Raw genomic sequence first — 27,629 nt, 5'->3', positions numbered from 1 at the left:
CCCCGAGGTGCGCAGCGCGTGCCACCCGGTGCATGAAGCCTTTGGAGACGCCGTGGCCGGGCAGTTTCGGGTCCTTCTCTCCCTGCAACCTTCTCTTAAACCCACAACCCCTCTCCCATCTCCATCCAGGGGTCTGTGGGTGCTCAGCACCTCCGGAGCCCCCTCCTGCACCCGGCACGGGGACGGCAGCACCCAAGGGTCCCTGCTCCGTGCCACCTCCCCGCTCCTTCCCTATAATATGACAAAAAAAAACCCTACAGCCCTCGACTGGAGGCACCACGGGGCAGGTCCCCGCTGCGGGCAAAGTGCCACCAGGTCCCCCCCCAGCACCCTGCTGTCCCCCCCAGTCCCTTCCCACCCCACGGGTCCAGCATCTTTGGGAACGTCGCCCCCCGAGGGGGGGCTGCGGCCACAAAAAGGCTTCGATAAGGGCAAGGGGGGGCTCGGGGTGAGCCCCCCGGCAGGGCGCAGAGCGACCCCGTGCACCGGGGCCCTGCTGCTATTGCACTTTTCTTTCGCTCAAGCGTCACCAGTTTCACACAGGGAGGGGAGAAGGGAAGGCAGGGGGACACGGGGGGGGGACGGCAGCAGGGCCCCGTTGGGCTGGAGGGGTTGTGGGGGGGGTATGTACATGGGTAGGGGGGGGTGAGAAGGGTCCAGCTTGCTCGGTCCTGTTTGCTTTCCAGTGTGAAACAAGGTCCATGATTTGCTTAAAGTGGTTAATCGCTATTTTCCGTCTCTTTTTTTTTTTTTTTTTCCTTTTTTTTGTAAAAAGGGGGGAAGGGAGGGGGGCTGAGCGGATGGGTGGAGGGAGTGGGGGAAGAGGAAGGGAAAAGAGGGGGGACAGAAAACCGGGAGCAGCCCCCCCCCCCCCCCCCCCTCAACCTCACCCTGTTACCCTGGGCTGTAAACGAATCCGTGAATCCTCGCGGAGGAGTCTCTGAGCTCTCATTTTTCGGGCACCTTGCTGCCCCCCCCCTTACGGTGCTGGCTCGGGGGTTTGGGGACGCGCTCGTCCCCGGCGGGGCTGCAGCGGGAGCCCTCCCAGTGCTCGGGGCTTTTCTTGTGATTAGTCTTTGCTGCCAGGCTCTCTTTGCCTTTGGGGGATATTTCCGGAGGCCTCTCCTTGGGTTTTCTCCCCCTTTTCTTCCCGTTTGTGCTTTTCTTTTTTTCCTCCTTGCTGGATGAAAGCTGCTCCCTGCTTTTCTTTTTCCGGCTGGCCTCGGCGGCGGTTCGGAACCAGTTCTGCATCCACGGGGTGATAACGGGGGCTGGTTAGGGACCTGCCTCGGCCCCGGCAGCCCCACAGCTCGCACCAGGGCTCTCTTGCCCCATTTTCCCAAGCCCCAGCTGCCCCATGCCCTTTGGCATCACCTCCCTGGAGGTTTTTGAGCACTGAGGCCCCCCCGGGCTGGCTCAGCAGCTCCGTGCCTTGCCCTGAGGCTGTCCCAATGCGGCTGATGCTGATGGGAGCTGCTGCGCCCTGCTCCTGGTGAATTTAAGGGGCTGGAGAGGGGCAAACCGAGCGTGGGCGCGTGGCAGCAGGGCCCCGGAGCAGCCCCAGCTGCTTCCTTACCTCCGAGTGAGCCTTGATGATGTGGTACTTGACCCCGCTCTCGGAGCTGAACTCCTTCTGGCAGAGGAGGCAGCGGTACTTGCCCACCGAGTGGTCCCCCTGCAAAGACAGAGCACCGGCGGGCAGCCCCAGGGCAGAGCCCAAAGCTCCCCGAGCCTCCAAATTTCGGGTCCTGCAGGCTCGCAGGGCACAGCCAGCGCCCAATTTCGCTGCCCCTGCGTTACCCAGGGCGGCTGCGGGGCTGCGCAGACACCGTGTGGGGCCGAACGCCCCCGTTCCCTCGCTGTCAGCAGAGCTGTGATCTACGGGGACCGAGCCCTCGGCTAATTTACGCCCCCCAGCCTCACCTCGCTGCCCTCTGAGGCTGTCAAAGAGCTGCGGCTACCGCTGGGTTCCTGTCGGCACAGCCCTCCTGGGGGTGACTGATCACCCGGCTCACGGAGAGGGGGGGGGATAAATGTGTTCTCTTATTGACAAGGGGTTGATGGATGGCCCCCTCGGGCCACGCAGACATCGCTCGCTGGGAATTTCTCCCTGGCTGGCTCCGGGCTGTAAATCTGCAGCGGGACAGCTCGTGCGTTTTGGAGAGGGGCAGGCCCGGCTCCGTAAACCCTCCTGCAAAAATCAGCTCGGCTCCTCGAGCCCCGCCGAGGACGGGGAGCTGCAGCGTGGGCTATGCCAGGCTTGCCTCTCGTGGGCAACGCAGCTGTGTATTTAGAGAAAATAATCCCGCAGGCCCTGGCTACCTTCTGTGCACAGGCACCAGAGCAGCGACAACAGAACCAGCCAGAAAACGCCTGGTTTTCGCTCAGAAACCATTTGCTGCTGGGTGCCCGGGTCTGCGAGCTCGCAAAGGAGCTGCCGGAGCCTCCTGCGCTTGCACTTTTATCCTGTGTAAATCCTGCTTCTTCTGCCGGGTCTCTGCAGCCCATTTTCGAACTGATCTCATTAGGGGCTGATGTTCCAGCTCGTGCTGGAGGAGTGCGGGAGGTTGTGTTTTTAATAACCGTGGGGTGTGCGTTGGAGCTGCCTCCTGGAAGCTGTGTTCAACGCAAGCTGCAGCTGGAAACGTTTCAGGGCAGAAAGCTTTACGAGCTCACCCCGTTCCAAGGCGAGGGACCTACGCTGAGCTCCCGAGCCCTCCTCCTGTGGGGGCTGCAGGCCACCCGGCCCCCCCGGCGCTCGGCAGTGCCACCGCTCTGCCTGCCCGCAGCCCTGCGGTCTCTGCAGGGCTCCTGGCAGTGCTGGCCACAGCTGTGACTAAATCAGGGGCTGCAGGAGCTGTGCAGGGGCTGCTGCGGGTTGTCCTTGGGTCAGACGTTGGCTCAGGCAAGGGTTTTCCTCCAGGAGATAAAAGCTCTCCGCGACGCCCGCTGGGCTGCAGCCTCGCCTCCTTCGGGTACGTGGGGCTGGGGGGTTGATCCCGCCCAGGTCGCCATCCTTTAACCCACGTCCTTTTTTAATTTTTTTTTTATTTTGTCCCTTGGCCTGCTTCTTCCGAAAGGACAAGCCCAAGCCCACCTCCGAGCCGAAGGTGCGAGAGGAGGCAGGACCTACCTTGGTGCAGTTGGCCAGGTGAGCTTTCAACCCCGAGACGCTGGAGTAGATGGCTTCGCAGCACTGCGGGAAAAGAAACACAGGAGGGTTGGCCACCTTTTGCCCTCGTCTCCAGGCCTTCCTCTAGCCCGTGGCCAGGAGCCCGCTGGGCCAGCGAGGCCACGGGTCCAGGCGGAGCAGCGGGAGGTTAATGCTGTGCGAGACGCCGAGGGCTCTGGGCACACGTTTCCTATTAGAGCTAATGGGAGCCATGTGGCCGCGTTCCCCCTGCAACGGGCTGGAAAAAAAAGTCTCCCCTCAACGTCTCCGTGGAAAACGTCCATTTGCGAGCAGTCAGGAGGCCCTGCTGGGCTACAGGAGTTCTTGGAGCCACAGCAGACGCTTAACGGAGAAGGGAAATCACCAGGGCAGCGGCATGACCAGTTTCTGAGCCACGTCTTTTCAAAGCGCCTGTGTGTGACATTCATTAGCCAGTGCGTCTCCCCCGGCCTTGTGGTAACAGCCCCGCTCAAAATTCCCATTGCTGAGGCTTTGTTTCACGTTATAAATCAACAGCCCAGCACGAGGGTGGAGTTCACCTCCCTGCGAGCTCAGGCCAAGGCTGTTTTACAGCGAGATGAAGCACACACACCACGTCCCGGAGGCCTTTGCCTATCCCAGCGCTTAAAAAATAAAAATAAAATAAAAAAACACGCACGAAAATACCCCAAACGACTTAAAACCAGCCCTGGCTTTACTCTGGGAAAAGCAGGTTCTGTGCAAAAAGGGCTCCTAGGCACAGAGCACGCAGCCTTCGCCCTGTGCTGGTGCCGGAGCTCCCCAAAAGCAGCCCCAGCTTTTGGGGAGCTCCAAAACCTGCCTCCCACCAGCACCCAGGACCTGGGGGGTGATTCCTGAGCCCCCCCTTGTGCTCAAGAACCCTGGCAGGGGACGTGCTTCCCTTTCCATGGACCTTGGGGAGAGCAGCTCAAACCCAGGGCTGAGCAGCAACAAAACTGCTGCAGCCTCGGTGCCCGGGAACTTAAAGAACCGGGGGTTTCTGCCCCAAAAAATTCCCCTCGTGGGGTGAAAGCGGGAGAGGAGAAGCGGTCCTTACGTTGTTGGGGCAGTTGATGTGTCCTTTCTCCTTCACTTCGTTCTTCCAGTTTTCCAGCAGCCTCGGGTTGAGCTTGGGAAGTCCCGGCCGGGTGTAGTTGAGCTGTGAACAAGGGGAAGGCGTTAGCAGAGCGGCCCTGTCCCGGGGGGGAGCCCCTGCTCTCCAAACGGGTTTGGACTCCCCCCCGTTCCCCCCAGAGAAGTGAATTGGGGTCGAAAACGAGCAGGGAAGCTTCCCCCGAGGATGTCCTCTCCCCTGGCACTGAGCAGCACGGGGGTGGCTCTCCTGCCTCCAGCCAGGGGGCAGCGGGAACGGGGGGCGGTGGGGACGGCACGGGGCAGGAACCGCGGCCACCTCCAGGCAGAGCCACGAGAGAAGGTTCTAGATCCTGGGGCACGCTCCCCACGGCTGCTCGGGGCCAGGCCTTGTCTCGGAGCAGCCCCTCGGCCAAATTTTGTGACCCGCAAGCTGGGCAGAGGGGACAGAGCCCAGCTGGAAGAGCCCCCGTGGCTGCCTCCCACCGGGTACCGGGCGCAGCCCCGTCGAACAATGAGAGCCTCTCGCCTCTCTGCCTCTCCTTCTGGCAGCGCTGCTCCTTCCAAGTGCTTTTAATTACTGCTTTATTAGCGACTCAGAGGGTTAGCTTAGCGGGCTGGCCTCTTCCAGCTCCGTTTCTGAGCATTCAGCCCATGCAAACGCCTCCGTGGGGTGCGGGGCCCTACCTGCGGGGCTGCTGCCACCAGGGCGCGGGCGCAGCGAGTCCCGCAGGGCGCACGGGGCTGCTCCTCCTGCAGCTGGAGCTGCCCTCGGCCGTGCCACGATGCAGGCAGGAGCTGGGCGAGGACCACGGGGTGCTGCTCGCCTCCCCAAACCCTCGTTTGCTCGGTGGGACCCGTGAGGCTTTGGGGACGGGGGCTCCTCCAGCACATCAACGTAACTTTGCTCAGTGGAGACGGAGCAGGCTCAAAAAACATTTGCAGAGAGGTGCAAAAACCAGGCTTTTTTTTGGGACTTGCGGAAGGGACGCTGGTGAGGACGGATGTGGAAAAATCCCCCAAGCCCCGGCGTGCTGCTCCTCTGTCACGCCTCGCGGCCACCAAGATGCCAGCAGAGCCCTTTGAAGCGCTGGGATGGGGGCACCCACCGCCAGCCCCCGTCCTCCCCTGCCCGGGGAAGGCGATGCCACCTCCAGGGGAGAACCCAGGAGGCTTTTTTTTGCCATTGATACCGAGAGCCGGGGATGCCAAGCGGCCTCCTTAATTAAAAGCCAATCAATCCCATGAACGAGCAAACATTAACGGGAACCGCAAGCAGCCCCGGCAACAACCCTCTCCCCCTGAGTGTCCCCGGGGAGGAGGCGGGGGGGGATGTTCAGAGATGCGGGTTCTGCTGCTCCGGCTTCCCACTCTGGGGAAAAAAAGAAAAAATAAAATAAAATAAAATAAAATAAAATAAAATAAATCCCTCCCTGCTCTGCTCCAGCAGGCACTGCACAATGACATGCAAATCCCATGTCTTCCCGGGGCGCTGCGGTTCTGGGAATGTCAAAGCCATCTTTATGTCTCTATTAAGCAGGAGCCCCAGGCATGGAATATTTTATTTTCTTCCATTTATTTTCCTCAAACAGCCTGTAAGTGAAAATCTTCGGGGCCAGATCATTAAAAGAGCTACAACCGGGTTTGGCCGCGGCCCATCTTCCTCGGAACAGTCGAAGGATGCCGGGCTGGGAAGGCTCCTTTTCTGTGACGGGCACTTTTATTCCCTTAAATTGCAGATTTTGATCCTCTCCGCTGTGCCCTTCCCCAAAATACATCGCAGCAAAGGAGAACCACGCAGGCCAACACCTCGGCACAGCCCTCTGACCTCTCCGTGGTCCTGCCCCGTGCAAAATGCAGCTGATTTCACCCGGGAGGCAAAGCCAGGAGCTGTGGCCGGGCTCCTGAGCGAGGGCAGGGCACGAGGAACAGTCCTGGGGGGTCCTCACCTGAGCCCCCTGCTAGCAGCCAGCTCGGCCACCGCTGAGCCGAGTCCTCGGGGCTCAGGCTGGCTCCAGGACTTGCCGGTTTCTGCCCAGATGGCTGGGCCATTGTGTTGGGGGACAGACCCGAGCCAGATTTTTCTGGTCTGGGAATGCATTCCGCTCCCAACGTGGGGTTTTCTTAAAAAAAAATCAAGCCCGCGGATGACTTCTGCCCTCGAGCTCACTGACTGGTGTGCGCCGGCGCTTTGCTGCGAGCTCCCCTTCCATCCCAGCCCCTGCTGGGCTCAGCTCCCCTTTCCCTGCTCCTGCAGGACAGCAGCCGGGCCCCCAGCACCGTGCAGACCCCCAGGAGCAGGCAGGAAAGCAAATATTTCCCCAAAAAGTGCTGGAGAGAGCAGGAAGGGCCGTGGTACCCGGCTGGAGCTGGGCTCGTGGCAGCACAAGACAAAAAAAAAAAAGCTCCAGGAGCACAAGCTGCTCCACGGGGAAGCAGTGAAGGCATCAGCCCATCACACAGCCGGATTTCCAAGGTGTTTTCTCCCTGCTTGCCTCTTCCCTCCGCTCTAGGAGGCTGTTTCCCTCCACCACGGGGTTCCCCTACCCAAAGGCTGAAGGCACCGAGGCAGAGCTGGGCCTTGCTGCAGGTAGGGGCTGGCTCCAGCAAAGGCCGGAGGAGGGCCGGGGGGATTGGCAGCATCTTCACGGAGCTTCTGGAGAGGAGATTTTTTCCCAGAAAAGCAGCAGGGGTGTGTGCCCTTCCCCAATCTGACATCCTCAGCAAGCGGCCGTTGTGAAATCCCTCATCTGGTTCAGCTTATCCAGAGGCAAATAAAGATCGGAGCGAGAAAATCAGGCTCCAGTGTATATTTAGAAGTGCTGGATCTGGTTAGCGCAGAAGGAAGGCATTGCAAGGCCTGGGATCCGAGCAGCAATCGTTTATTCTGATGCCATGGCTTTGGTGAGAAGGAATCCATCCTCCCGGGGGGGAAGGCGAAGGCGTCCCACCACGGGCCACCAACGGGATCCCAAAGCAGCGTCCCAGCCCGGCCAGGGCCGGCTGCGGCACGGCCACGGTGGGCACAATGTGGTGGGGGGGCTGCAGGGGGGCACCCGGAGGAGATTTGGGAGAGGCAGGATGCTGCCAAAGGAGCTGCCGAGGAGCTGCACGCCCTCCCCCGAGGAAGAGCTTGGCTGCTTGGAGAAGGACGGAGCAGGGGGTGGCTTTCTTCATCGCCTCCCTCAGCATCCCCGCGGGCTGCTGGGGCCGTGGCGTGTCGCTGGAGAGCTCGGGGACAGAGCAGGTCCTGCTCTGAACCAAACGGTGAGCAGGATGGGTGCTCCCAGTGCGGTACTGGCTGGAACTGGGAGCACTGGTACCCTCTGGGGCCCTGCAAATCCCTGGGTGTTGCTGCGAGGTGAGGCCGCAATCTGCCACCGACCCCTGACATCTCACCTCCAAGGCAGGGAAGGGGCCTGCGGGCTCAGCAGCGTGCTCCAAAGGGTGGAAACTTCTTCTTCTTCTCACAGTTAAGCAGGATTTGTCTCTTTGCAGCCCCAGTGCCCGCTCCCTGGGAAGGACGAGCACCGTGGGGGTGCTCAGCAGGAGCGCCGGGCGATGCGCAGGGGTGCTGAGATGCTGCCCCCTGCCTGAAGCCCATTCAGAGCAGAGGGGGAATTCAGGAGCAGATGAGATTTCAGCGTGTTGTCAAGGCGAGACGCACCCACAGATAAACTCTCACAGCTCCACACGCATCCACTCGCCGCGCTCTGACCTCTGAATTCATCTCTGCAGCGAAACCCGGTGCAGCTGGGGCCAACACAGGGCTCGAGGTCCTTGTTCTCCAGCCCAAAAGCCTCGCCTGCCACCTAGGAGCTGGGCTTGCTCCCCCCTTCTCATCTTCGACGCCAATCTGCTGCCACCAACCTCGCAGCAATTCGGTTTTCTTAGCGCTGGGACGGAGCTCACGCGTTCAATTTAAACAATTAGACCATGAACACAAGAAACGTCTCGTAAAAAAACACAAAGGGAAGTTCATGGAGCTGTTGTGCCAGGAGCTGGAACCTTTCCGAGGTCTTTGTGTGCCGGCCTGCACATGGGCATGCTGGCCGGGCCCCTCCCTCAGCTCAGCCACAAAATACCCAAAGTCAAGAGCAAGGAGGAAAAGAGGAATGCAAATACCGAGGGGGAGAAGAGAGCACAACGCCTCTCCTCCTGGGAAGAGCCTCCCAGAAATGAAGCAGGAGAGATGGAAGAGATGAAATTCTGCCTGGGGAGTCCTTGCTCTCTGACGAGGTGATTGTTTTAGACCTGACCTGCTCTCTGTGTGTGCTCCTCGCTTGTCAGCCCGCACCATGCCACAGACAACACACCTTCCTCCGTGACATCCTCGGGGCCAGACCCTGATCTCCCCACTGCTGGTATGGAGCCTCCAGATCATGGAAGCAGCTCCGGGGCTCAGCCAAATTTCTTCAGAAAGAAATCTGCCATCCCTGCTAATTCACTGCACGCACCGAACACGAGAACGCGAGGCCTCGGCCGCCTGGGGCCCCGCTGCCGTGCCGGGATGTCTGCGCACGAATAGCTCAAAGTGAGGAGGAATAAAAGCCTCTTACCCGCTTCGTTTCGGGTACCAGGTCGTCCTTCATCCTCCGCTTGGTCCAGTCCCTGGCGAGCTCATCCTCTGCTATCTCCTGCAGGTGGAAGACGGCCACCTGAGCCGACGTGCGACGGATGCGGCCGCTTGGGGTCCTTTCAAAATCCTCCACGGGGCTGGGCTCTGGCTTCACCTCTGGCTCCTCTGGAGGCTGCAAAAAGAGACAAGAATTATGACTAGGGGAGAAGGGGAGAGCTCTCCACAGCCCGGGGATGGGGATATTTAGGTTTGGGCTGGTTGCAGACCTGCTGTGTGCAGGGACAGCAGCACCCCAGCACGGGGACCCCAGGCGCATGCCCGCCTCCTCCCACAACCACACAGCCCAAGCACTGAGCTGATCGTGTCCTTTCCCACTCCCAGACTTCCCACGTGTATAAAAGTCTCAATTTATTAGATTTATGGGGTTATTAGAGTCGGATGCACTGTCAGGAGGGATCAACAGCACAGAGGATGCTCCCCAGGGACGCATCCTGCCACCCCCAGCGGTGGCGAGCAGCCGGCGCTTGCTGGCTGCTGGAGGAGTGATCTGATCTCTTTTTTTTTTTTTTGGCTGGAGCACAGCTGGGCAGCCCCACGGGTGCTGGGGAACACCGCCCGCCACTCCCCTCACTTAAATACAGCTCCCTGCTTTTTGGGGATGGGCAAAGGGGGCTGTCGCCCGTTCCCCACCTACACTGCAAGCTACAACGCACGCGTGAGGCGACGAAAAAGGAGAAAACAACATCAGTCCGACGTCTGCACCTGCCTTGCCCGGCCCGGCCCTGCCCGGTTCGGTCCTGCCCACAGGCTCTGCAGCTCTGCAGTCCCCTACAGGGAGGGCTGGCCCCGTTCCTCGGGCTGCGGAGGTGTCCGGGGGGCTCACCGAGGCCGGGTGTTCTGACCGCACATGGTAATCGTGGCCAGCCTTGGATTTGTACTTCTTGCCGCAGTGTGGGCAGCTGAAGACGGGCTTGTCGGCCTCGGCGAGCTGCTTGCCGCAGCGCTTCTGGTGGTACTGGTAGCCCATCAAGCTGGAGAAGTTGGCCGCGCAGCCCTGGGGAGAAAAAAGGGAGAAGAGAAGGGTGAGGGAGGGCTGTGATTTCGGGATGAAACGGTCCCGGTGCCGCTGCTCCGGGCACGGCAGGAACGCGTCCTGCTCTGCAAACCCCTCCGACACGCAGGGGACCAACAGCTCCACTCCCCTCTGGCTGCCCCGTGCCCACGGAGGTGACACGGAGAGGCAGAGGGAGCAGCCCCCGATCCCCCTGAGCTACCTGCCCTGCTCTGACACACGGCCAAGGCTCCCCGGCCGGACAGACGGCAGGCAGGGAGCAGAGAGCGCGGCGGGCAGGCGCTGCCACGCGCCCCACGCAGCCAGCAAACCACCTGCAGAGACAAACCTCAGCCACACGCCCCCGTTACCTGCTCGTGACTCGTCTGCAAGTGGCTGGGCACCGTTCCGGCGCGGTTCGGTTGGGTTTACGCTCTGTGCAAGGGGCCCACGGCAGCTCCGTGCCCCTTTTTTGGGTTGGAGAGGCTGAGCTCGGCCTGCGGCCCTCCTCACCCTGCCCTGCTGCCACCCTGCTGCTAGGACGGCCCTAAGAGCTAGCGGGACGGGGACAGGGACGGGGACACGGAGAGCTGAGCTAAGGGGGAGCGGTGTGAGAAGTGGAGGGCGCACCGAGGGGTGCCAGGAGAGCACGCATCCCCTCTGCCTCGGGGCTCACTCCTTCCACCTTTTCACAGAACAAGAAACAGGAATCGTTCTTGTACCTCATTGGGGCATTTCAGTTTTCCCATCTGCTTTAGCACTTTCCTCAGCCTTTCCCGCTCTTCCTGTTCACCAAGTCCAGCGGTTTCCACAGGAACGGGCTGGAAACAAGGAAGTAACAGAAGCGACAGAGTCAACCATTTACTCATGTCCTCTGTGCCAGGAGTGGGTGGTAAAGCCCTGCCTCGCAGCAGCTGCCCCGGGCGGGCTGCAAACCTCGCCTTAGGCAAGCTGGGTCTCCCACTGCTCCGTGGTTTCGCTGCTAAACGCCAGCTTTGCTCACGCATTTCCCGTGGCTGCACCCAAAGGGCGAACCGAGAAATCCACGAGCAGTTCCTGCACAGAGAAGTCACCAGCCAGGCCAAAGAGCAGGAGATCAGTGCGCAGGTGAAAGACAAGTCACAACTGGTAAACACGGGACATGGAGAGAGAGGGTTCTGCCTCGCCCTGCTGTCTCAGAGGCGTACACAATCGGGTTTTTAAGAGCAGCACCTAAATCGCTGCCTGCCAGATTTTGTTCGTGGCAAATTTTGTGGCTCCTTCTCACGTGGATGGTGGAGAGCAACACGTGGGATTTGGAGATTAGTGCAAAGCAGCACCCATCCATCCTGGATTTGTGGGCACAGGGTTGGAAACAGAGCTTTGCCCCTCAAAAGCCGCCTCACCACACTCACTGAACCTTCCCCCGTTCTGGGCTTGGAAATCCTGTTTTGTTTTTCCAGCTCTCTGCTCTACGCTCAGGGGTGAACACGAAGCTAACCAGCTGCCTGGGGACGCAGGGCTTTGCTCGGCAAGGACGGGGGAAGGCTACTGCGGTCGTGGGGATCCCTCCTTTGAAAAGACAAAGGAAAGCGAGCTGCCGATTGCTTCGTCTTCTGCATCTGCATCTTTGGGGAGAGAGGAGAAACGAGGTGTGAGGTTGAGAGCTCCGCAGCCCTCTTACCTTGCTGACGTGTTCAGCCATGGTGTGGTAATTCAGCCCAGCTTTGGACTTGAACTGCTTTTTGCAGTGTTGACACTTCAAGGCGTCCTGCAGCTGGAGGAATCAGAAGCAAATCATCACGGGGGCTGCCAACACCTTCAGGTTTCCGAGGGCTGCTCCTCACCGAGCCCCGGGGGCAGCTGCTGCTGCGTCAGTTCCCCCTGCTGGGACTCAGCAGGCAACTCAGCACCCGCGTCCCCCCGACCCCATCTGAGCCTGACGCTTGGTTGGCCTGGATATGCCCCAGTTTTTGGAAAATATTCCATTGTGGGTGCAGATTTCAAGCCCCACTGGCTGGAAACATCTGCAAATGGTGTCTTAGTCTTCCCATTAGAGGGTTAGGACAGAGAAGCAGCTTTGATCTACCGGCCTGTCAGCGGATTGTGCTCTGTGCCCTGCTACCCAGGACAGATGCCGGAATACGACGTGCTTTATGGGCACCTGGGCTGCTTGGAATCGAGATGCAGATGATGGCTTTTGCTGGGGCTGGTACAAGAATTTATTGACTCAGGAGGTGAACGCTCCGAGCACCAGGAGACAGGATGTCTGGTGGGACAGGATGGTGCTGGGATGGCCACGGCTGTTCCTGCTCTTCCTGCCCGGGTGCTGCGCCACTCTCACCACTGCCCGTTCCCTCAAGTCTGGCCTAGAAGCTGGGGAGGGGATGCAGATGGAGCTGTGAATCCTTCCTTCTCCTAGAACTCTTGGAAAATGATGAATAAACTTACAGCAGCTAACTGGGAATGACCACTCGTACCTGTGCTCTGATGGGTTAATCTTGTTCCAGCCCCCAGCAGCATCCTAACGAGGTGGGTGCTGAAAGCTCCTGGACTCACCAGATGCCAGTGCCAGCCAACGTGGGGTTTATATCACTCTGGTTAACACTGAAGGACATCAAACGTTGCTGTCCTGCCAAGCTCTTCCAGCTGGGATGCTGGGAGGATACACCTGCCCTCATCTCCTTTGGGCTCAAGGATGTTGCAGCCATCCCTACCCCTTATTTCCTTTCTAAAACCTACGGAAAAGGGCAGACTGCTCAGTGACAACAGGGGTGAACAAGGAAAGCAGGACCCAATTTCGGCTGTTTTACAAGAATTTCTGGAGTCTGCACATCCTTTTCCCGTTGCCCAGCTAAGAAATACTTCAATCACTAAACAGAGAGCGAGCAGAGAGGGTGCCTGCGCTGCGGGGTCACTTCTGATGGGAGCATCCCGAGGGTAAAACCTGCTGCAGGCTCCCTGCAGAGATGCTGCTGAGGGGTGGACCTGCAGCCACACACCCCGAGTCTGAGGACTGTCCTTGCCAGGCCACAGGCTGCTCTGTGAAGCTATTTAGCTCCTGAAGTGGCACGGCCACCCGGGAGGGACTAAACCTCGTGGGAAAGGGAAGAACACACCTGCTCCTTCAGCTGGAGCCGGCGTGCCCACTGGGACCAGCGCTTCTGCTGCTGCAGAGGGAGAGGCAGGCACGTCCTCCCGGGCAGGCGTGACTCAAGGCCACGCTAACTCTGCTTTGTCGTGAGCTTGGCAGGCTGTGCGAGCCCCGATTGCTTGGCTGAACACCCACAGGCCTATTTATAGAGGGGAAGACAGGCCTGACGGCTCGCGCAGATTTGCACTCGGGGGGCTGGCTGGCCTCGCAGCCCACGCGGAGCCTGCCTGGCGAGGGAGCCGCTCGGAAAGCACAGGAGATGAGGGAGCTGATGGCCAAGATCCTCCCTCCACCGAAGCCAGGACGCTAGTGGAGGCAGGATTCTGCCCAGCATCGATGTAACGCAGGGTTTGGAAGGGATAAATAGCCTCTCGCTGCTGGATAAAGAGGGAGGCAAAGGCTGAGGAGGCACTGACAGAAAATGAATGTGGAATCAAAGCTGAGCCATGTATTTTCAAAGTGGGAGGCATCGATCCCACGTTGGCTTTCTGTGGCAGTGGCTCTGCAGCATGCCAGGTGACAGCTGAAGATGTAATCCTTTGCTCTGACGGATGGCGCTGTGGCAGAGGGACAATTTTTCACTGTGCCATTACTGAACTCCTGCATCGCGACAGTCTGCCCGCAGCACATCCAAGCTTGGTGTCTCTCTGAGACGTGCTCTCATTCAACCACAATTTATCTGGCCCGATGCAAGGCACGGCAGGCAGCGAAACCCCATAGCCAGGTCTCTGGAGGAGGGCAGATTAAGAGACAACCCCAGCAATCTCTCCGGCCTTAAAACTATTCATTTAGCTGCTAGAAATAACTGACTCTGCTGGGTACACGGGGACAAAGGGCCCAGACCACAAAGGGAATTCAGAATTGATGAGAATTAGGTGTCCAAATTCCTCTCTGTGTTTGAAACAAAGGGAGGCAGCAGCTCTCTGAAGATGACTAGCAAGAGCTCTATCAGCCACAGCCCTGAACTGCTTTGAGGAGTACCAATATGGTTTGTGAGCAGCGCATGCACGTGGCCATTGCCTTCCAAAATCCAAACGTGTCACTGAACACGGCAAGCCCTTACTTTCTGGCAGACGTCCATGTGCTTTTTGAGCCCAACGACAGTTTTCCTGGTTATCACGCTGCAGGTTGGACAGGCAACTTCCCCCTTCTCGCTGATCTCCCGCTGCCACTGGTCCTCGGGATTTGCTGGGGAGAGGAGAGGAGAGGAGAGGAGAAGGGAGGTGTGACACCCAGCCAGAGACAAGAACCGCCTGGACTGTTCAGCAGAGAGCAGCCCTTTGTTATTCCCCTGCTGGTATCTTGCAGAGTTAAAATATCACGATGCCCCTGGCCACCTGAACTTGCCCTGCTTGGAATAACTCCCCCCTGCCAAACAAAACAGTGAGAGGGAGGGAAACAAAGGTGAGCGCCTCGGCTCCATCCGGACGCGTGCCTGGAAAGCTTCCTTGGCATTCCTCTTCCCAGCAGACACACGGTCAGCTAGGGGAGCGCTGGCTTCCAGGCGTGTGTTTGTTTGAATGGCTGTGACCAGCTTAAAAAAAAACACCCCAAATAAAAAGAGCCACGTGACCAAAACGTGTTCCCAGGTCCAGAGTTCACGCCGCGTTCTCAGCAGAACGACACCAGGTTTCCAGCAAGGGAAGCCCGGGCTGAATGAAATCCTCCAAGGCTGTTTATTTGGAAGCGTTTGCATGGCTGGGAGATCAGAGAGTCATTTATTTGAATCTGAAACCAGCGCAAGGCGTTGCAGCTGTGTTTATCTTCTACATCCTGCGCTCCTCCTGCTGTCAGAACTCCCAGGGAAAGCCAGCAACCTGGGCTAGGATGCAGGCTGCAGCCCGGAGGCTCCACGAAGAAACAATCATCGTTAGAATTACACACACCCAGTGTCATTTGTGGGGATGATGTTTGGAAAATGCCATCATCCCACAGGCTGGCCCAAACTATGGTCACACTAAAGCCAGGTGGACCCAGGATTTGGCTGCCAGCTCCCAGCACTTGCAGGAGGCTGATCTGTCCTCACGGTGAAGCAGAGCTGGGACACCCCTTTCAGGATGTCAGCTGTGACTGCAGCAACGTTTTACGGTCAGCAGTGTTTTTATGCTGCACCTCAAAAAGGGAAGGAGCTGCCTGCATCTATTTCTCGTGCTGTTTTCAGCTCCTGCTTCCACAAACTGTGGAAGTGGGACTCGTGCAGGCTCAGCACAGAGAACAGGACCGAGGCAGCAAGCAGCCAGGCTGCAGGCAGAGCTGCTGCCTCCCATCTGCCTCCACCAGCCCTACCTGCTGGTAGATGTGCAGCTGCTTCCTTCTTCACACCAGCTCCCGGAGTTTTCTTTTTCAGCTCCTCCACGTTGGTGCTCCCCTCCAGCTTCTTGGCTCGATGGGCTTTTGCCTTGTCCTCTGCTTTGACAAGACCTGAAGAAAGAAGGGATGCTTATTCAGCACTTGATTCCATACCATCAGACCAATCTGCATTCAGCAGGGATCCCTCGTAGAAAACTGGGCAAACTGGGATCCCAGACACCAGATCCCACAAGGTCTCATCCCACAAGGGCTCTGTGCACAGCCGTCATGATGGATGCAGGCCTCTCCCCGTCCTGCTGGCTGCTGGGGAGGTGAGGAAGGACAGAAAGAGAGGGAAGAGGAACCCCCTGGGCTGCTGGCACCATTCTCGAGCTGCCTGCAAAGCAGAGAGGCTGGGAAATGATGGGCTGGGAGAGGGATTTGAAGGCAGGGCTCTCTGTGCACACACAGACAGCATCCTGTGACACCGGTGGCACCCCTGTGTAGTGGTTCTTCAGGGAACGACTGCCTCGTGGTGTCACAAGCTGCACGTTGAACCAGGGGACGCAGGCAAACGCCAGCTCTGTCTCACTCTGTTGGAGGCAGCAGGTCACAGGGGGGGCAGCTTATTCACGAGGAACCCGCAGCAGACATTTCAGTTTGCAGAGGTGCCTCTGTGGGGAACTTAAGGGAAACGACCCCAGCCTTCCCAGGAGGCAGAGGCCAGGAAATCGCAGCGCCCACATCCTGTCTGCTCTCTGGTGAGCGTGTTTGATTCCTTCAGAGCCATCAGTGCCTCTCCCCCAGGACTTGTACTGGAAGGCGCTGCCTCCCCCAGTGCCTTGGAAGCCCATGTTTAATTCCCCCAGGTGAACAAATTTCAGCACGAATCCAGCTGCTCTCATGCTGGGGTGCTGCAGGTTTCCTCCCTCCACACCCCGCTGCGTGTGCAGAGGGAGCGTGGCCACGGTCCCACACAGCTCTGCCAGGCTGAAGCAGCCACCTCCCGAGCCTCCTCTCAGCAAACATCCCGGGAACAGGGCTCTTCCCCCCCGAATTCATTTTCTGTCATGTGGGCGACCAGCTCTGAGACAGTCCAAGGGATGGATGTGTCACCCAGCCTCCCTAAGCAGCAGAAATCCCTCGCAGCTCCACGGGAAATACCGTGGCATCCCAGGCCAGCGTTTGCCTGTCTCATGGCTCCCTGGTGTAAAAAGCTCATTCTTTTTGTGTTGTGGCCTTTACCACGTCCTTCCCCCTCTTTCCTCATTCTCAGGACTGGGTTCCTGAGCAGAGCAGACGGGGTTGTGATCAGTGCCAGCAGTGCTACTGCCCCGCAGTTCCCTTTCGACACCTTTATCCACCTGGCTTTAGTGTGACCACAGTTTGGGCCGGCCTCTGGGATGATGGCATTTTCCTAAAGTCATCTCCACAAGGCATCAAATCCTCCAGAGAGAGGTTCCCGTGGCCCGGGGGGCTCCCACGTTACCTCCACCACGGGGAGGGCTCTCGGGGAAGGGGCTTGCCTGAAGTGTGGCAGGGAGAAGTTACGACCCTACAGCTGCCCACGGCCATCCCGCGTTACCTTTCAGTCCAAACGTCCCCGAGATGGATGGCTGCTCCCCCGTAAACTTCTTAGGAGTTTTCTGTTTCCTTCCTGACTCAAAAGAGAGAAACAGAGAGAGAGATTTGGTTAAATACCCATACTGCTGGGTGCTTTTCAGCAGTCCCGGGGCCAGGGGTGCGCACACTCAGTGTCAGGAACAGGCAGAGGGAAATCCCAAGGCGGCCTTCACCACGATGAAATAAAAGGGGGTGCTGAATGAAACAAGCAGCCCAGCAGCCACTAACACCACAAAACTAGAAGGAATAACGGTACCCAGGGCCAATTCAGCGACTGCAGGCATGGCTCTGCCCGGTGCCAAGAGCCTCGTGGTTTCCCCAGCCTCACGAGCTAAGGTATTTGTCGCTGGTTCACTTTGGAGCTGCAAGCAGTGTAAACCCATGCTCTGATGGATAAGCAGGGCTCAGGCAGTGCTAACGGAGACTCCTCACTCCCCACAGGCAAGGAAAATGTGTTTGCCAATCACCCCGGCTCAGGACGGATGAGCTGACAGAGCAGCGTGCTGTGCCGCAGGTAATTCAACCCATTTCCAGCCGAGGGGCCCTATGGAAATATCCCTGCCACAGCTGCAACCTTTTTTTTTTTTTTTTTTAACTCCCAATGGAGTTCAAAGCAAGAACCCGTGGGGGCAAATTCTCAGGATGTGGAAAAAAGGCTTCAGAGAGAAAAGCTTCGGAGCAGAGCCCCAACCCTTCCCGGGTTCCCCGACCCAGCACAGCCCCGGGCTCTAATCTTACTGTGCTTCATCCTCTCGGGGTCTTCCTCCTGCAGCGAGGCCTGGCTGCCCCCCTGCTGCCCGGCGTCCTTGCCGCTGGAGGATTTGGCCGTGGGGGTGGCAGCCGCGATCGCCTCGGCCGCCGCGATCTGAAACTCCTTGCTCTCGCGGCTCTCCGCCGGGCACTCGCCGTTCTCGGCGCGCTCCTGGGCCGCGGCTTTTTCCGTCTTTGCCTGTTTGGGATGGATGGTGGGGCAAGCTGAACTCTCAGCAGCTCTAGGGCAAAGCACAGAGGGCTCGTTTAAAGAGGGCTCGAAAGGCAAGATGTCCCTGACACCTCTCCCCCACTCCCTGGCCCGGATGGTGGGGATGGAGGTGGGGACGCCGCCCTCCTCCCGGCTCCCAGCCGGCCGGGTGCCACCACCACGCAGCCCGGCCGCAGCCTGCTACCTTTTCTTGCCGCCGCTCTTCCCAAGGGCTTTCTGCACTTTGTTTTCTGCTTTGCTGCTTGGCACCGGCCGGTCCAGGTGATTCCAGAGGCGATGCTTTTCTAGCTGGGTTTTGGAGGTGAAGGCGGCTTCGCAGTAGGAGCACGAGTAGGTCAGCTTCTCCGAGATCGCACCCTGCGCAGGGCGAGGAGAGACAGGCAGGCAGAGGTGTTAGGCCACAAAAGGGCCAGGATTTTTCTGGTGCAGGGACTCCCAACCCTTCCCGATGGTCCAAACTCCCTCCAGGCTCCAGGTCCTGCTGTGCTGCAGGGCCCTGAGTCCCCGCTGTGTGCACCTCACACCGTCCCCAACCCGTTTGTGCCCTCCCCGTCTTCATCTCAGGTTTCTCCTGGGGTTTGCAGCCCGAGAGGAGCTTTACCTGCAGGCAGTAACGGAAAAGTTGGCCGCCAGGAGGGACACGCAGCCCTCAGGTCTCCTTACCCCTTGGCAGCGCTGGTAGTGGTACTTCAAGCCGTAAATGCTGGGGAACTCCAGCCAGCAGCCGGAGTTGGGGCATTTCACCCTGGAGTGGGCTTTGAATTCGTCCTTCCACTGGTTCATCAGGGGGAGCTGGGAAGGAGAGAAGAGAAACGTGGCTGAGTGAGAAGCTTCCCGTTCCCTGGCTGTGTCCTGAGGGCTGGAGTCACACGCGGGACCTCTGCCCACCACCCAAAGCTGCTTTTTCTGCAGGCTGGTAGTTCCTCCTGAGCATTTACCTTGCTCCCAGCCAGGCTGGGGAAAATAAATCAGGCCAGAAGCCGCCCGGGTGATTTAACCACCCCACATTTCATCCGGTCGGTAAATCACCACCCCCCCCCCCCCAGTGCCCACGCTCTCCTGACAAACTGCTCGGCGCGTTGTCCACGCTGGAAATTAAACTGCACAATTCTCGGGGGAATAAATCAACCAGCCCCTCGTGCTCTCTAATCATCAGCCAAACCCGAGGCGGCTGCGAGAGCTTATCTGGGAACGACACGGGGAAGGGGAGGTTTGTGGAGGGTCCTGATCCCCACCAGGGTTTTGTGGGGTGCTGGGTGATGCCGTGCACCCCCATGGAGGGGACAGAGGGGCTGAAATCTTGCAGAGCTGAGGAAAATACTGCTCTGAAGAGCGGGGCTGGCTGTGGTGAGCAGTGCAGCAAACTTTGGGGAGCAAACCAGGGGCTGGGGTCAGATCCGGAGCCAGGGAACGCGAGGTCTTACCGGGATGTCCTTCAGCGCCTGGTTCTCCGCCTTGGGTCGTCCTTTCTTCTTGCCCTCGGTTTTGTCACTGGTCGCATTTCCTGCAAACAGACACGGCGCTCGTCACCCGCTGCCCCAGCCCCAGGCTGCCCTGCCAGGGGTGCAGATTCCCCTCGGGAAGGGGATTGCAGCTTCCCCACGGCTCGGAGCACAGCCCGGTACCTGCAGGCACCCGTACGGGAGATGGCCGTGCCCAGCTTCTCCTGTTTTTTGGCTGTTTTTTTTTTTGACCCTTCTCCTTTTATTCGCAGAAGCAAAGCGGAGCAGTTGCAGCACAGCTGGGGCTTGCTTTGGAAAACCACACTTCCACTGGGGTTGGAAGAAAGCCTTCCTTAGCAAAAGAAATCCGTCTGGGGCAGGGGCTGGGCACAGAAATCCCCCGGCCCCTTTGCCGGGGGATCCTACAGATGGAAACATGGCCCCATAAAAACCAGTACAGCCTGCTCGGAGCCAGCAGCCAGGCCTTTTTGCCATGTTCACTCACGCTGCTTCTGCACAAAAGTGTTTTTGGGCACAGGATCTGTTTATTGGGATGATTTCCAGGCACCCCAGAGACATGCTCGGGTTCGTCTCCATCACCAGAGACCTGGCAGCCCGCTCACAACCCCGCCAGGCTCAGGAGAGCTCTGGCAGGCACCGAATGCTTCCTACCTCACCTGCAGCTCTCGCTCTGCTGGCCGCTTGGGTTTTGCAGGTTTTTCACCTGCTCCCTTGGGTGCAGCCCCACGCCGGGGCGGCGAGCACACCCGGCCACCACGGCCACCACGCCGGGTCCCTGCGAGCCCAGCTTGGCCACAAGCAGCCTCCCCTGGAGGCTTGCAGAGGGCTGCCAACCTCAGCAATCTGCTGCTTTGGTTATTTCCAGCGTGCTGTTTGCTGCCCTGGGGACTTGGAGGCGCTCGTGGTGCTGGCACCGTGGGTGCTGCGCGCCGCCCGGTCCCTCCGTCGTGCTCTGATTCCCCAGCCTAAGAATCGCTAGGAGAAACATTCCAAATCAGGGCAATTTCTGAAAATACAGGTCAGGCAGCGGAGCTGAGGGGAGGGGAGCGCAGGGAACAGCACTGGCAGATTTCTGCCAGGTCTTCTGGCTTGGTTCGTGGCTTGGCTGCAGCCGTGCCAAAGCCACCACCCTGGCCAAGGGAAGGGCACCGGTTCCCGGGCCACGTTTTTAACCCTGCTCCATCCTGGGGCACGCACAAATCCTCCTGCACAAGCTCTCGTTGTCACAGCTCGAAAGGGGGAAGCAAAAGCAACGACTGAGGGGAATGACAAGTGCCTGGTGGCAGCAAACTCCTCCTCTGGGTGCACGCAGCGAGCGCTCACAGCAGCAGCGTGGCCGTAGGAGAGGGTGGCTGGTGGTGGAGGTGTTGCTGCAAAGCTCCCGAGGCTGAGGGCTGAGGGCTAACCCAGAGCTCTGAGCCATGCAGAACATTCACACCGAGATCTGGGAGGGCTTTCCTGGCGAGAATCAGATAAAAAGGGGTTGGAAGCCGAGCCGGCAATCCCCCCCCAAGCTCCCGAGGAACCGCAGCTCGGCTCCGAGCCTGTGGCTGGCTGCGCTCAGAAGCCAGCCCAGGATTTCTGAACAAGTGAGAGAGATTAAACACAAAGCCGGCCAGTTACCTACAGAGGCGCTGCCAAAAACATCCAACTCTCTCCTTTTTTTTCACGCCTCCTGCCCCAGCAGCCAGGGGTAAAATGGCAAAAAGCAAGACAATTTCCTCATTTCTTTCCAGCCCTGTGAAGTCCGGCCAGCTGGTTCGCTTCGCTTTGAGAGCCACGGAGGCGTCATTTGGAGCTCCTGCACCCCCTGGGAACTCCGCTAGCCATGAAGGCCTGCAAGAGGTGGCTCCCAGCACTGCTGCTCCCTGCTATTCCTCCCCTTTTTTTTTCCTGCTTTCTCTCTTAAATGCTTCAAACTAGCCCGAATTCCAAAGATCCCAGAGCAGCAGGAAGAGCACACCCCCCTGCAGAAGCTTGGCACGCCTGCGGCCACAGCTCGCTCAGGCTCTCCTCTCCTTTTAACACCTTCCCCAAGTCTCAAAACTTTTGGGGACGCTTCAAGCCAGACAAGTTCATGACAGCTTCCAGGCAAGGCACCTCCCAGTGCCCTCAGCGATCAGCTGCTGGCTGGGGTCAGCGAGGGCAGGCAGGGAGAGCAAGCAGGAGGAACAGAAAACGCTTCTCCTTTTCCAGCACGACGCCTGCGGTCGCTGTGGTGAGCCGTGGTGTGCCACGGTGCGCCGTGCTGGCATGCAGCAGGCACCACAGCACGCTGGCTGCTGAACCCCGGCCTTTCCAGGCACTCCTCAAAGGCACAAACCTGATTCTGAGGGTATTTTCGGGGCTGGCACCGTGGCTGTGCCCCCCTGCAGCGGGTCGTGCTGTGTCAGCAAGGTGGGAACGGCGCGCTCTTTAAAAACGGGGACTGGGGATGGCTCTCGCCAAGAGATTTAGGGTTTCTTTGGAGCAAGACTGAAAGCACAGCACAGAAAGTGCACTCCCTGCCCTGCCCTGGCCATGTGGGGTCAGCAAAGCAACCGCAGGAGAGGCTCCTTCCTCCCCAGCCTGCGCTGAGCCAAATTCGCCCTGGCACAGCGCGCCCTGAAGCTGCACCCCGCGACGTTGAGGAGCTCCGAGAGCCTCTCAGCATCACAGAGCGGATTTACCCGGCGGAAACAGACAGGAGAAAAATCTCCTCGGGCTCCGGGATTCCAGGATAGAGCAATCAGCCATCCATCAGCGCGACAGCCCTTAGCACGAGGGTCCCCCAGGGCTCGTGCGGCGGCGAGCAACCTCCTGGGGGGGCGCGACACGGGAGGCAGCAGATGCTCTGTGCTCCTTTCAAGCCTTTCCAGCCTTTTCATGTAGCACTCGGCTCCCCGAAGTGACAAATAGAGGGCGAGACACCCGGCTCGTTAGACTGGCACGGGTTCCTTTAGAGGGAGAGACCTCTAAAGGGAGAGAGCTCTAAAGGGAGAGAGCTCTAAAGGGAGAGCCCGGCCCCTCCGCCCTGTGGAAATAAAGGCTGGTTCCTTACCGAGCTTGGGGAGCTCCGCCGGGGGGTTCATCCTCGCGTCTGTCCTGCTTTCTTTGCTGGCAGCGGGTTTGGTGGAGCCTGTTGTTTTCCTTCCCCCTTTGCAGGTGTAGGGATCCGCCATCTCTGCAAGGAGCAAGGGACGGGTTAGGATTCACGCACGGGGCCCCTCGGCGCCGCGAACGACACGTGGGAAAGGCGAGGGGAGCTGCTGGAAAGGAGGCAGGGAGGGAAATTAGGGAAAGTGTCCCACGGCTGGAGCGTTCCCACCAAGGGGAGAAGCGGGGCAGGTTTCTGAGTGTTCGTTCGGCGGCTGAGCAAAGCCACAGACATGGTCGAGAACCTGCTTTCATTATCGGCTGCTTCCCTCTCCGCGTGCAACAGCAAAGATTTTATTAAAAATTATGGGCTGGCTCCGGCCGGGGAAGCAACGAATAAATGGCTTTTCCTCCTCGTTTATTTCTCTGCTTTCATTGAAGACACCAAAAGGCAAAAAAAAAAAAAATAAAAATAGTGAGTTTTAATGAGCAGATGTAGTGATAAATTTCCAATTTTCCTTATTAATGGGAAACCGTTATAAACCGAGGATTGTTAATGTTATCTAAATTTTCCGTATTAATAATTCAATTTGGCTTCTCTGGAAATAATGAACATCAGAAATCATCGCAGAAGGCCCAAGCTTGCTCCCAAGGGCAGGAGGCAGCAGGACACCCCTCGACTCCAGCCGTGCCAGGACGAAGGCCGTGGAGTGGCCGCTTCTCGCCCGAGCTCCTCTCAAGCACCCTGAGACATCGAGCCCAAATCCTGCCGTGCTCTGGTTAACAGGGGGCACAACGAGGCTCCAGACAGAGTGAGGACAGGTTTTAGTCCCACAGCGCTTCATTCGTTCTTGTTTCTTCATTCCTGGGCCCATCTTCACGCCCCTGAGCCCACCACCTGCTTGCACCCGTGGGTGCCGGCTGCCGCGGCGCTTCCTCCCCGCCAGACGTCTGCGGATCCGTGCTGACGAGGAGCAGCACTGCTCCGGGGGAAAAAAGTGCCCCAGAGCTCTGCAACGAGGCCACCAGATCCTCGGGAGCGAGCCCTGCTCCCCACCAGGGCTGTGTCCATCCCCGGAGCTGGGAAATCGACTCCGGTGCTCAGCCAGCACGTCCCCTCCCGGCACGTGCGCGGCCGGTGACAAATATCTGGTGCTCTGCACGGGCCCAGAGGTGAAGCAGATCAAACGGGAAAGCCCAGCCTTGAAAACAGGTTCTCTGGATTCCTGCACTCAGGAATCGTTTATTCAGCTCGTTTTGGCTGGCTGGGAGCCGCGGCTCCCTCCCCAAAACAGCTCCTCCACGTGCGCGCCGCCGGGGACAAACCTGTCCCCGTCCTCCCCTGCCACCTCCTGCCACCCCCAGGCCATCCTCGCAGTCGAGAAATAAAATTCCTTGCTCGCAGAAATAGAAGATTTGCGAGATCCCAGCTAAATGGAAGCTGAAGAAGAGCCAATCTCAGGGAAAACCCCGCTGTGGTCCACGGCACCGACGTCCTGCTCGCGTCCAGGACCTACTGGTTCATGCCCTGCTCCCGCAGCTCATCCTTCCTCCCTGTCCCCTCAACGGGGTCCTTTCTGGCCAGCTTCGGGGGTTTTAAACTTCTTTGCTTTCCGCACCAAACACTACTTTGATTATTTTTCCCCCCTCCTCTTATTTTTTTGACTACACGAAAAATAAAAGCAAAAAAAAAACCACTCGGCGAGAGCCCAGCTCCGCTCCCCGGCCACCGCCACAACCCCAGGGCTCCCGGAGGAATTGCCCCAGAGGCGGAGAGCAGGAATCAGCCCCATTGTTTCCCACCACGTCCAAACTTCTCACTGGGTTTTGAGGAAGGCACGCTGAGAGCAGACACCGGCCCGCGCCGCGCGCCTTGCCGCCATTTCCTTGCGTTTTGGTGAAAACCCTCCTGCAGCTGGGGACGGGGGAGCAGATCCCGGCGGGTCCGACTGCGAGGGCGCACGGGGAAAACCGGGGCTGACCCCACAGCAGCCGAGGGCACCCTGAGCACCGACCCGGCTGCTGCAGCAGCTCCGCAGATCGAGCTTCCAGCTCTCCTTTGGGTACCTGGCGCAGAAGTTAGCGGCGGCGTTTTTTTAAGCATCCCCACTCCAGCATCCGGGGAAAAAAAAAAAAACAAAAAACACAAAAAAACAGAGTGCCAACGTAAGAGCCAGCACGGGATGAGCAAGGAGGAAAGCTGCAGAGCCTCACGAGCTAACGGGGAGGAAGCACGTGGTGCTGGAGGGTGAGGAGGGAAGTTTGGGAACCCGTCCCACGCACGCTCCTCTGCTGGGCTTCAGCGGGGACAGCAGCGTCCCCGTGCTGGGGACTTCCCGTGCTGGGAAATTCGGCACGAATTGGAGACAAGGAAGGAAATCCACATAAAAATACCTGCCCGGCACCTGGGCACGCAGGTAGCGAGGGATGCTGCGATGCCCCCGGCCTCAGCACACCCCTACGAGGGGGAGAAATCACCAGTCGATGCGCTCCGCTTATCATCAATAATTAATCGATGGCTTTGGATGGCCCAGAGAGGTGCTGGCGGTGCCAAAAAATCAAGAGCGGTGCCCGCGGTGCCCTTTCGGGCAGAGAGGCAGCGAGGTGACGGTCACCACAGGGAGCTCGCTGACCTCAGGCCGCACCAAGAAACTTTCTGGGGGGGAAAAGACGAGGAAGCGCTGGGAGAAACTTCCTTGGAAGGGAAGGGAATCGCCACCAGCACGGGAGGTTTCCCAAAAGGGAGGCACCCGCTGGGTGACACAGCCCTAAACGGGGCAGGACAGCCGCCCAGAGCCCTGCTCTGCAGGGCCAAGAGCTCTTTTGGGACAGAGCCACGCATCAGGGGACGTCCCCCTCGGGGTCCTTCAGCCCCCCGAGGAAAAAGCAGCAGAAAACCGGTGGCGTTGCAGCCAGAGCGCCTCTTTCTGGGCGTGGGCGCAGCTTTTTTTGATGGTTTAAAGTTTCTGTTGGGAAGGCGTTCAGCAAGTCCCTCCCCCCCCTCGCCCATCCTCGGGCACAAAAGCAAATGGGGAAAGCGCGCACACACATAAAAAAAAATAAATAAAAAACACACACACAAAAAAAAAAAAAACAGCAGACAATGAGCAGCAGCAGCGGCTCCGTCCCCAAATCTGCTCGGCCTCAAAGCCTGGACGGAGCCACCACCCTGCCCCGGTGACAAGCAGGGGACGTGGGGACAGGGTGATGGAGGGGCAGCGGGTGGCCGTGGCGGTGACCGGGCTGTCCTTGTGCTCTGGGCATCCTCGGAGTGAGAGGACACGGGCGCTGTCACCTCACTGGGCTGTCCTGTCCCCTTGTCACCTCGCTGGGCTGTCCTGTCCCTTGTTGTCACTTCTCTGGGCTGTCCTGTCCCCTCGTTGGGCTGTCCTGTCCCCTGTTGTCACCTTGTTGGGCTGTTCTGTCCCTTGTTGTCACCTTGCTGGGCTGTCCTGTCCCTTATTGTCACCTTGTTGGGCTGTCCTGTCCCCTGTTGTCACTTCTCTGGGCTGTCCTGTCCCTTGTCACCTCACTGAGCCGTCCTGTCCCCTGTTGTCACCTCATTGGGCTGTCGTGTCCCCCGGTCACCTCACTGGGCTGTCCTGTCCCCTTGTCACCTCGTTGGGCTGTTGTGTCCCCTGTTGTCACTTCTCTGGGCTGTCCTGTCCCCTGTCCCCTGTCGTCCCGTCCCCTTGTCACCTCTCTGACCTGTTCTGTCCCCTGTCACCTCTCTGAGCCATCCCGTCGCCTGTCACCCCTCTGTGCCACCACCTTTCACCCCCTGAGGCCGATGCCACCCTCCTGTCCCCTCCCCACCCCTTGTCCCCCCTCCTCCTGCCACCCCATCCCCCTGTCACCCCGTCACCCCCTCCCCGTCCCCTCAGCACCCCCTGCCCCATCCCCATCCCACCCCGCTGCACCCCCCCCACATCCCACCCCCCCCCCTCATCCCCTTCACCCCCCCGGTCCCTGAGGGGCCACCTCCCCCTTCGGTGCCCACCCTGAGGGCTTTGGGGACCGGGGGGGACCCCAAAAAAACGGCCCCAAAAGCGGGGCCGAGCCGCGCTCCCCGCTAGGGGAAGCGAGAGGCAAAATGGCGACGGGGCTGCGGCGGGAGGAGAGCGGGGGGGGGGGGGGGGGGGGGGGGGGCTGGAACCGGGGATCCCCGCACCGGAGCCGAGCTTTGGCCGCAGCGGAGCCGGGAACCGGAGCTGCACCGTGAAGCCGGGAGCCCAACCGTGAAGCCGGAGCCTTGGCCTTCCCCAGCCCGGTGCTTACCTCGGCGGCCGCCCCTTCGGCTGCGGGGCTCCCCGGCGAGCCGCCAGCCGCGGAGCCGAGCTCCGGTGCCGAGCTCCCCGCCCGCCGCCGCCGCCCCTCACCGCCCCTCACGGCTCCTCCGCGGCTCATGCGCTTTTCCCCAGCCCCCGCTTTCGGTCCCCGGTTTCTCGCCTGGCTCCGCCACCGGGCCGCGGCCACGGGGCGGGAGAGGGTGGCGGTGGCGGTGGCGGCGCCGCCCCGGTAGGGCGGGCCCCGGGGAGCGCCCCCCTCATGGCTCCGGGACACCCGGAGGGGGTTAAAAGGAGGCCCCGGTGCTGTCCCGGTGCCCTCAGGGGGTGAGGAGGCTTCCAGGCCCTCTGAGGCCTCCTCACGGTGCCCCCCGGTGCCCCCCGGTGCCTCCCGGTGGGTGGTGGGGGGCACCCGAGGGTGCGCCTCGAGCGCCTGTGGTGGGGGCTGGCACCACCAAAGGGGTCCGGCACCGACCCGTCAGGGGGACACGTTCTCTCTCGGCCTCGTTTTTATGGCCAAAGTTGGTGCTGGAGGCCCGAAACGTGTTGTCACGCATCCACTGCACCCACTGGGACCATCCCAGTTAGAAACTGGTTTGGGTTGTGGGAGCGGTGCCGCTGAGCGTCACCCAGAATCACACCGAATTTCGAGGTTGGAAGAGACCCCACGATCATCGAGCCCAACCTCTGTCCTAACACCAACAGTCCTCCACTAATAAACCATAGCCCCAAGCTCTACATCGAAACGTCCCCTGAGGCTTTAAGCACCCACCCCACACACGAAGCCCCCGGCACACGAAGCTTTCCCCCTGGTTTTCCCAGCTCCGTGTCACCCCACGGGGCTGGTGGCAGTGCCGCCGTCTCGGTGTCTGCCCACAAATCGG

The 27,629-nt window shown here is 59.6% G+C and overlaps 1 protein-coding gene across 3 annotated transcripts; it reads right to left on the bottom strand.

Annotated features, from left to right (window-relative positions):
* Window positions 1–890: 890 nt before the first annotated feature.
* ZNF512B (zinc finger protein 512B) lies at window positions 891–26,857 on the bottom strand. 3 transcript variants are annotated; one of them, XM_084296660.1, is made up of 17 exons: window positions 26,738–26,857; window positions 22,425–22,547; window positions 19,346–19,425; window positions 18,585–18,713; window positions 18,106–18,278; window positions 17,678–17,931; window positions 16,902–16,973; window positions 15,314–15,448; window positions 14,091–14,215; window positions 11,558–11,650; window positions 10,617–10,715; window positions 9,610–9,897; window positions 8,824–9,015; window positions 4,230–4,331; window positions 3,134–3,196; window positions 1,577–1,675; window positions 891–1,245 (listed from the first exon to the last, which is right to left on the bottom strand). In XM_084296660.1, exons 2-17 carry the CDS (start codon window positions 22,543–22,545, stop codon window positions 949–951), a joined length of 2,322 nt encoding a protein of 773 aa, XP_084152786.1. In that variant the 5' UTR covers window positions 22,546–22,547; window positions 26,738–26,857; the 3' UTR covers window positions 891–948. The 3 variants fall into 3 exon arrangements, with proteins under 3 accessions (XP_084152786.1, XP_084152787.1, XP_084152788.1); XM_084296661.1 differs by lacking the exon at window positions 10,617–10,715; XM_084296662.1 differs by lacking the exons at window positions 22,425–22,547; window positions 26,738–26,857 and having other exon boundaries at window positions 17,678–17,888; window positions 19,346–19,426.
* Between the last annotated feature and the right edge of the window lie 772 nt (window positions 26,858–27,629).

This window comes from Netta rufina, assembly GCF_964035555.1.
Source record: "Netta rufina genome assembly, chromosome: 16".
Classification (NCBI taxonomy): domain Eukaryota; kingdom Metazoa; phylum Chordata; class Aves; order Anseriformes; family Anatidae; genus Netta; species Netta rufina.
Note: the sequence above shows the minus strand (reverse complement) of the source record. Positions and strands in the feature narration are given on the sequence as shown.

Bases quoted from the DNA above. Each gene is read 5' to 3' on its own strand.
- ZNF512B (XM_084296660.1), bottom strand. From the start codon at position 22,545: ATGGCGGATCCCTACACCTGCAAAGGGGGAAGGAAAACAACAGGCTCC. The intron at 17,932-18,105 runs GTAGCAGGCTGC...GCTTTGCCCTAG, and splicing joins AAGAGCGGCGGCAAGAAAAG to AGCTGCTGAGAGTTCAGCTT. The intron at 9,016-9,609 runs GCAGGTGCAGAC...CTCTTTTTGCAG, and splicing joins GCAGGGCCGGGCCGGGCAAG to CCTCCAGAGGAGCCAGAGGT.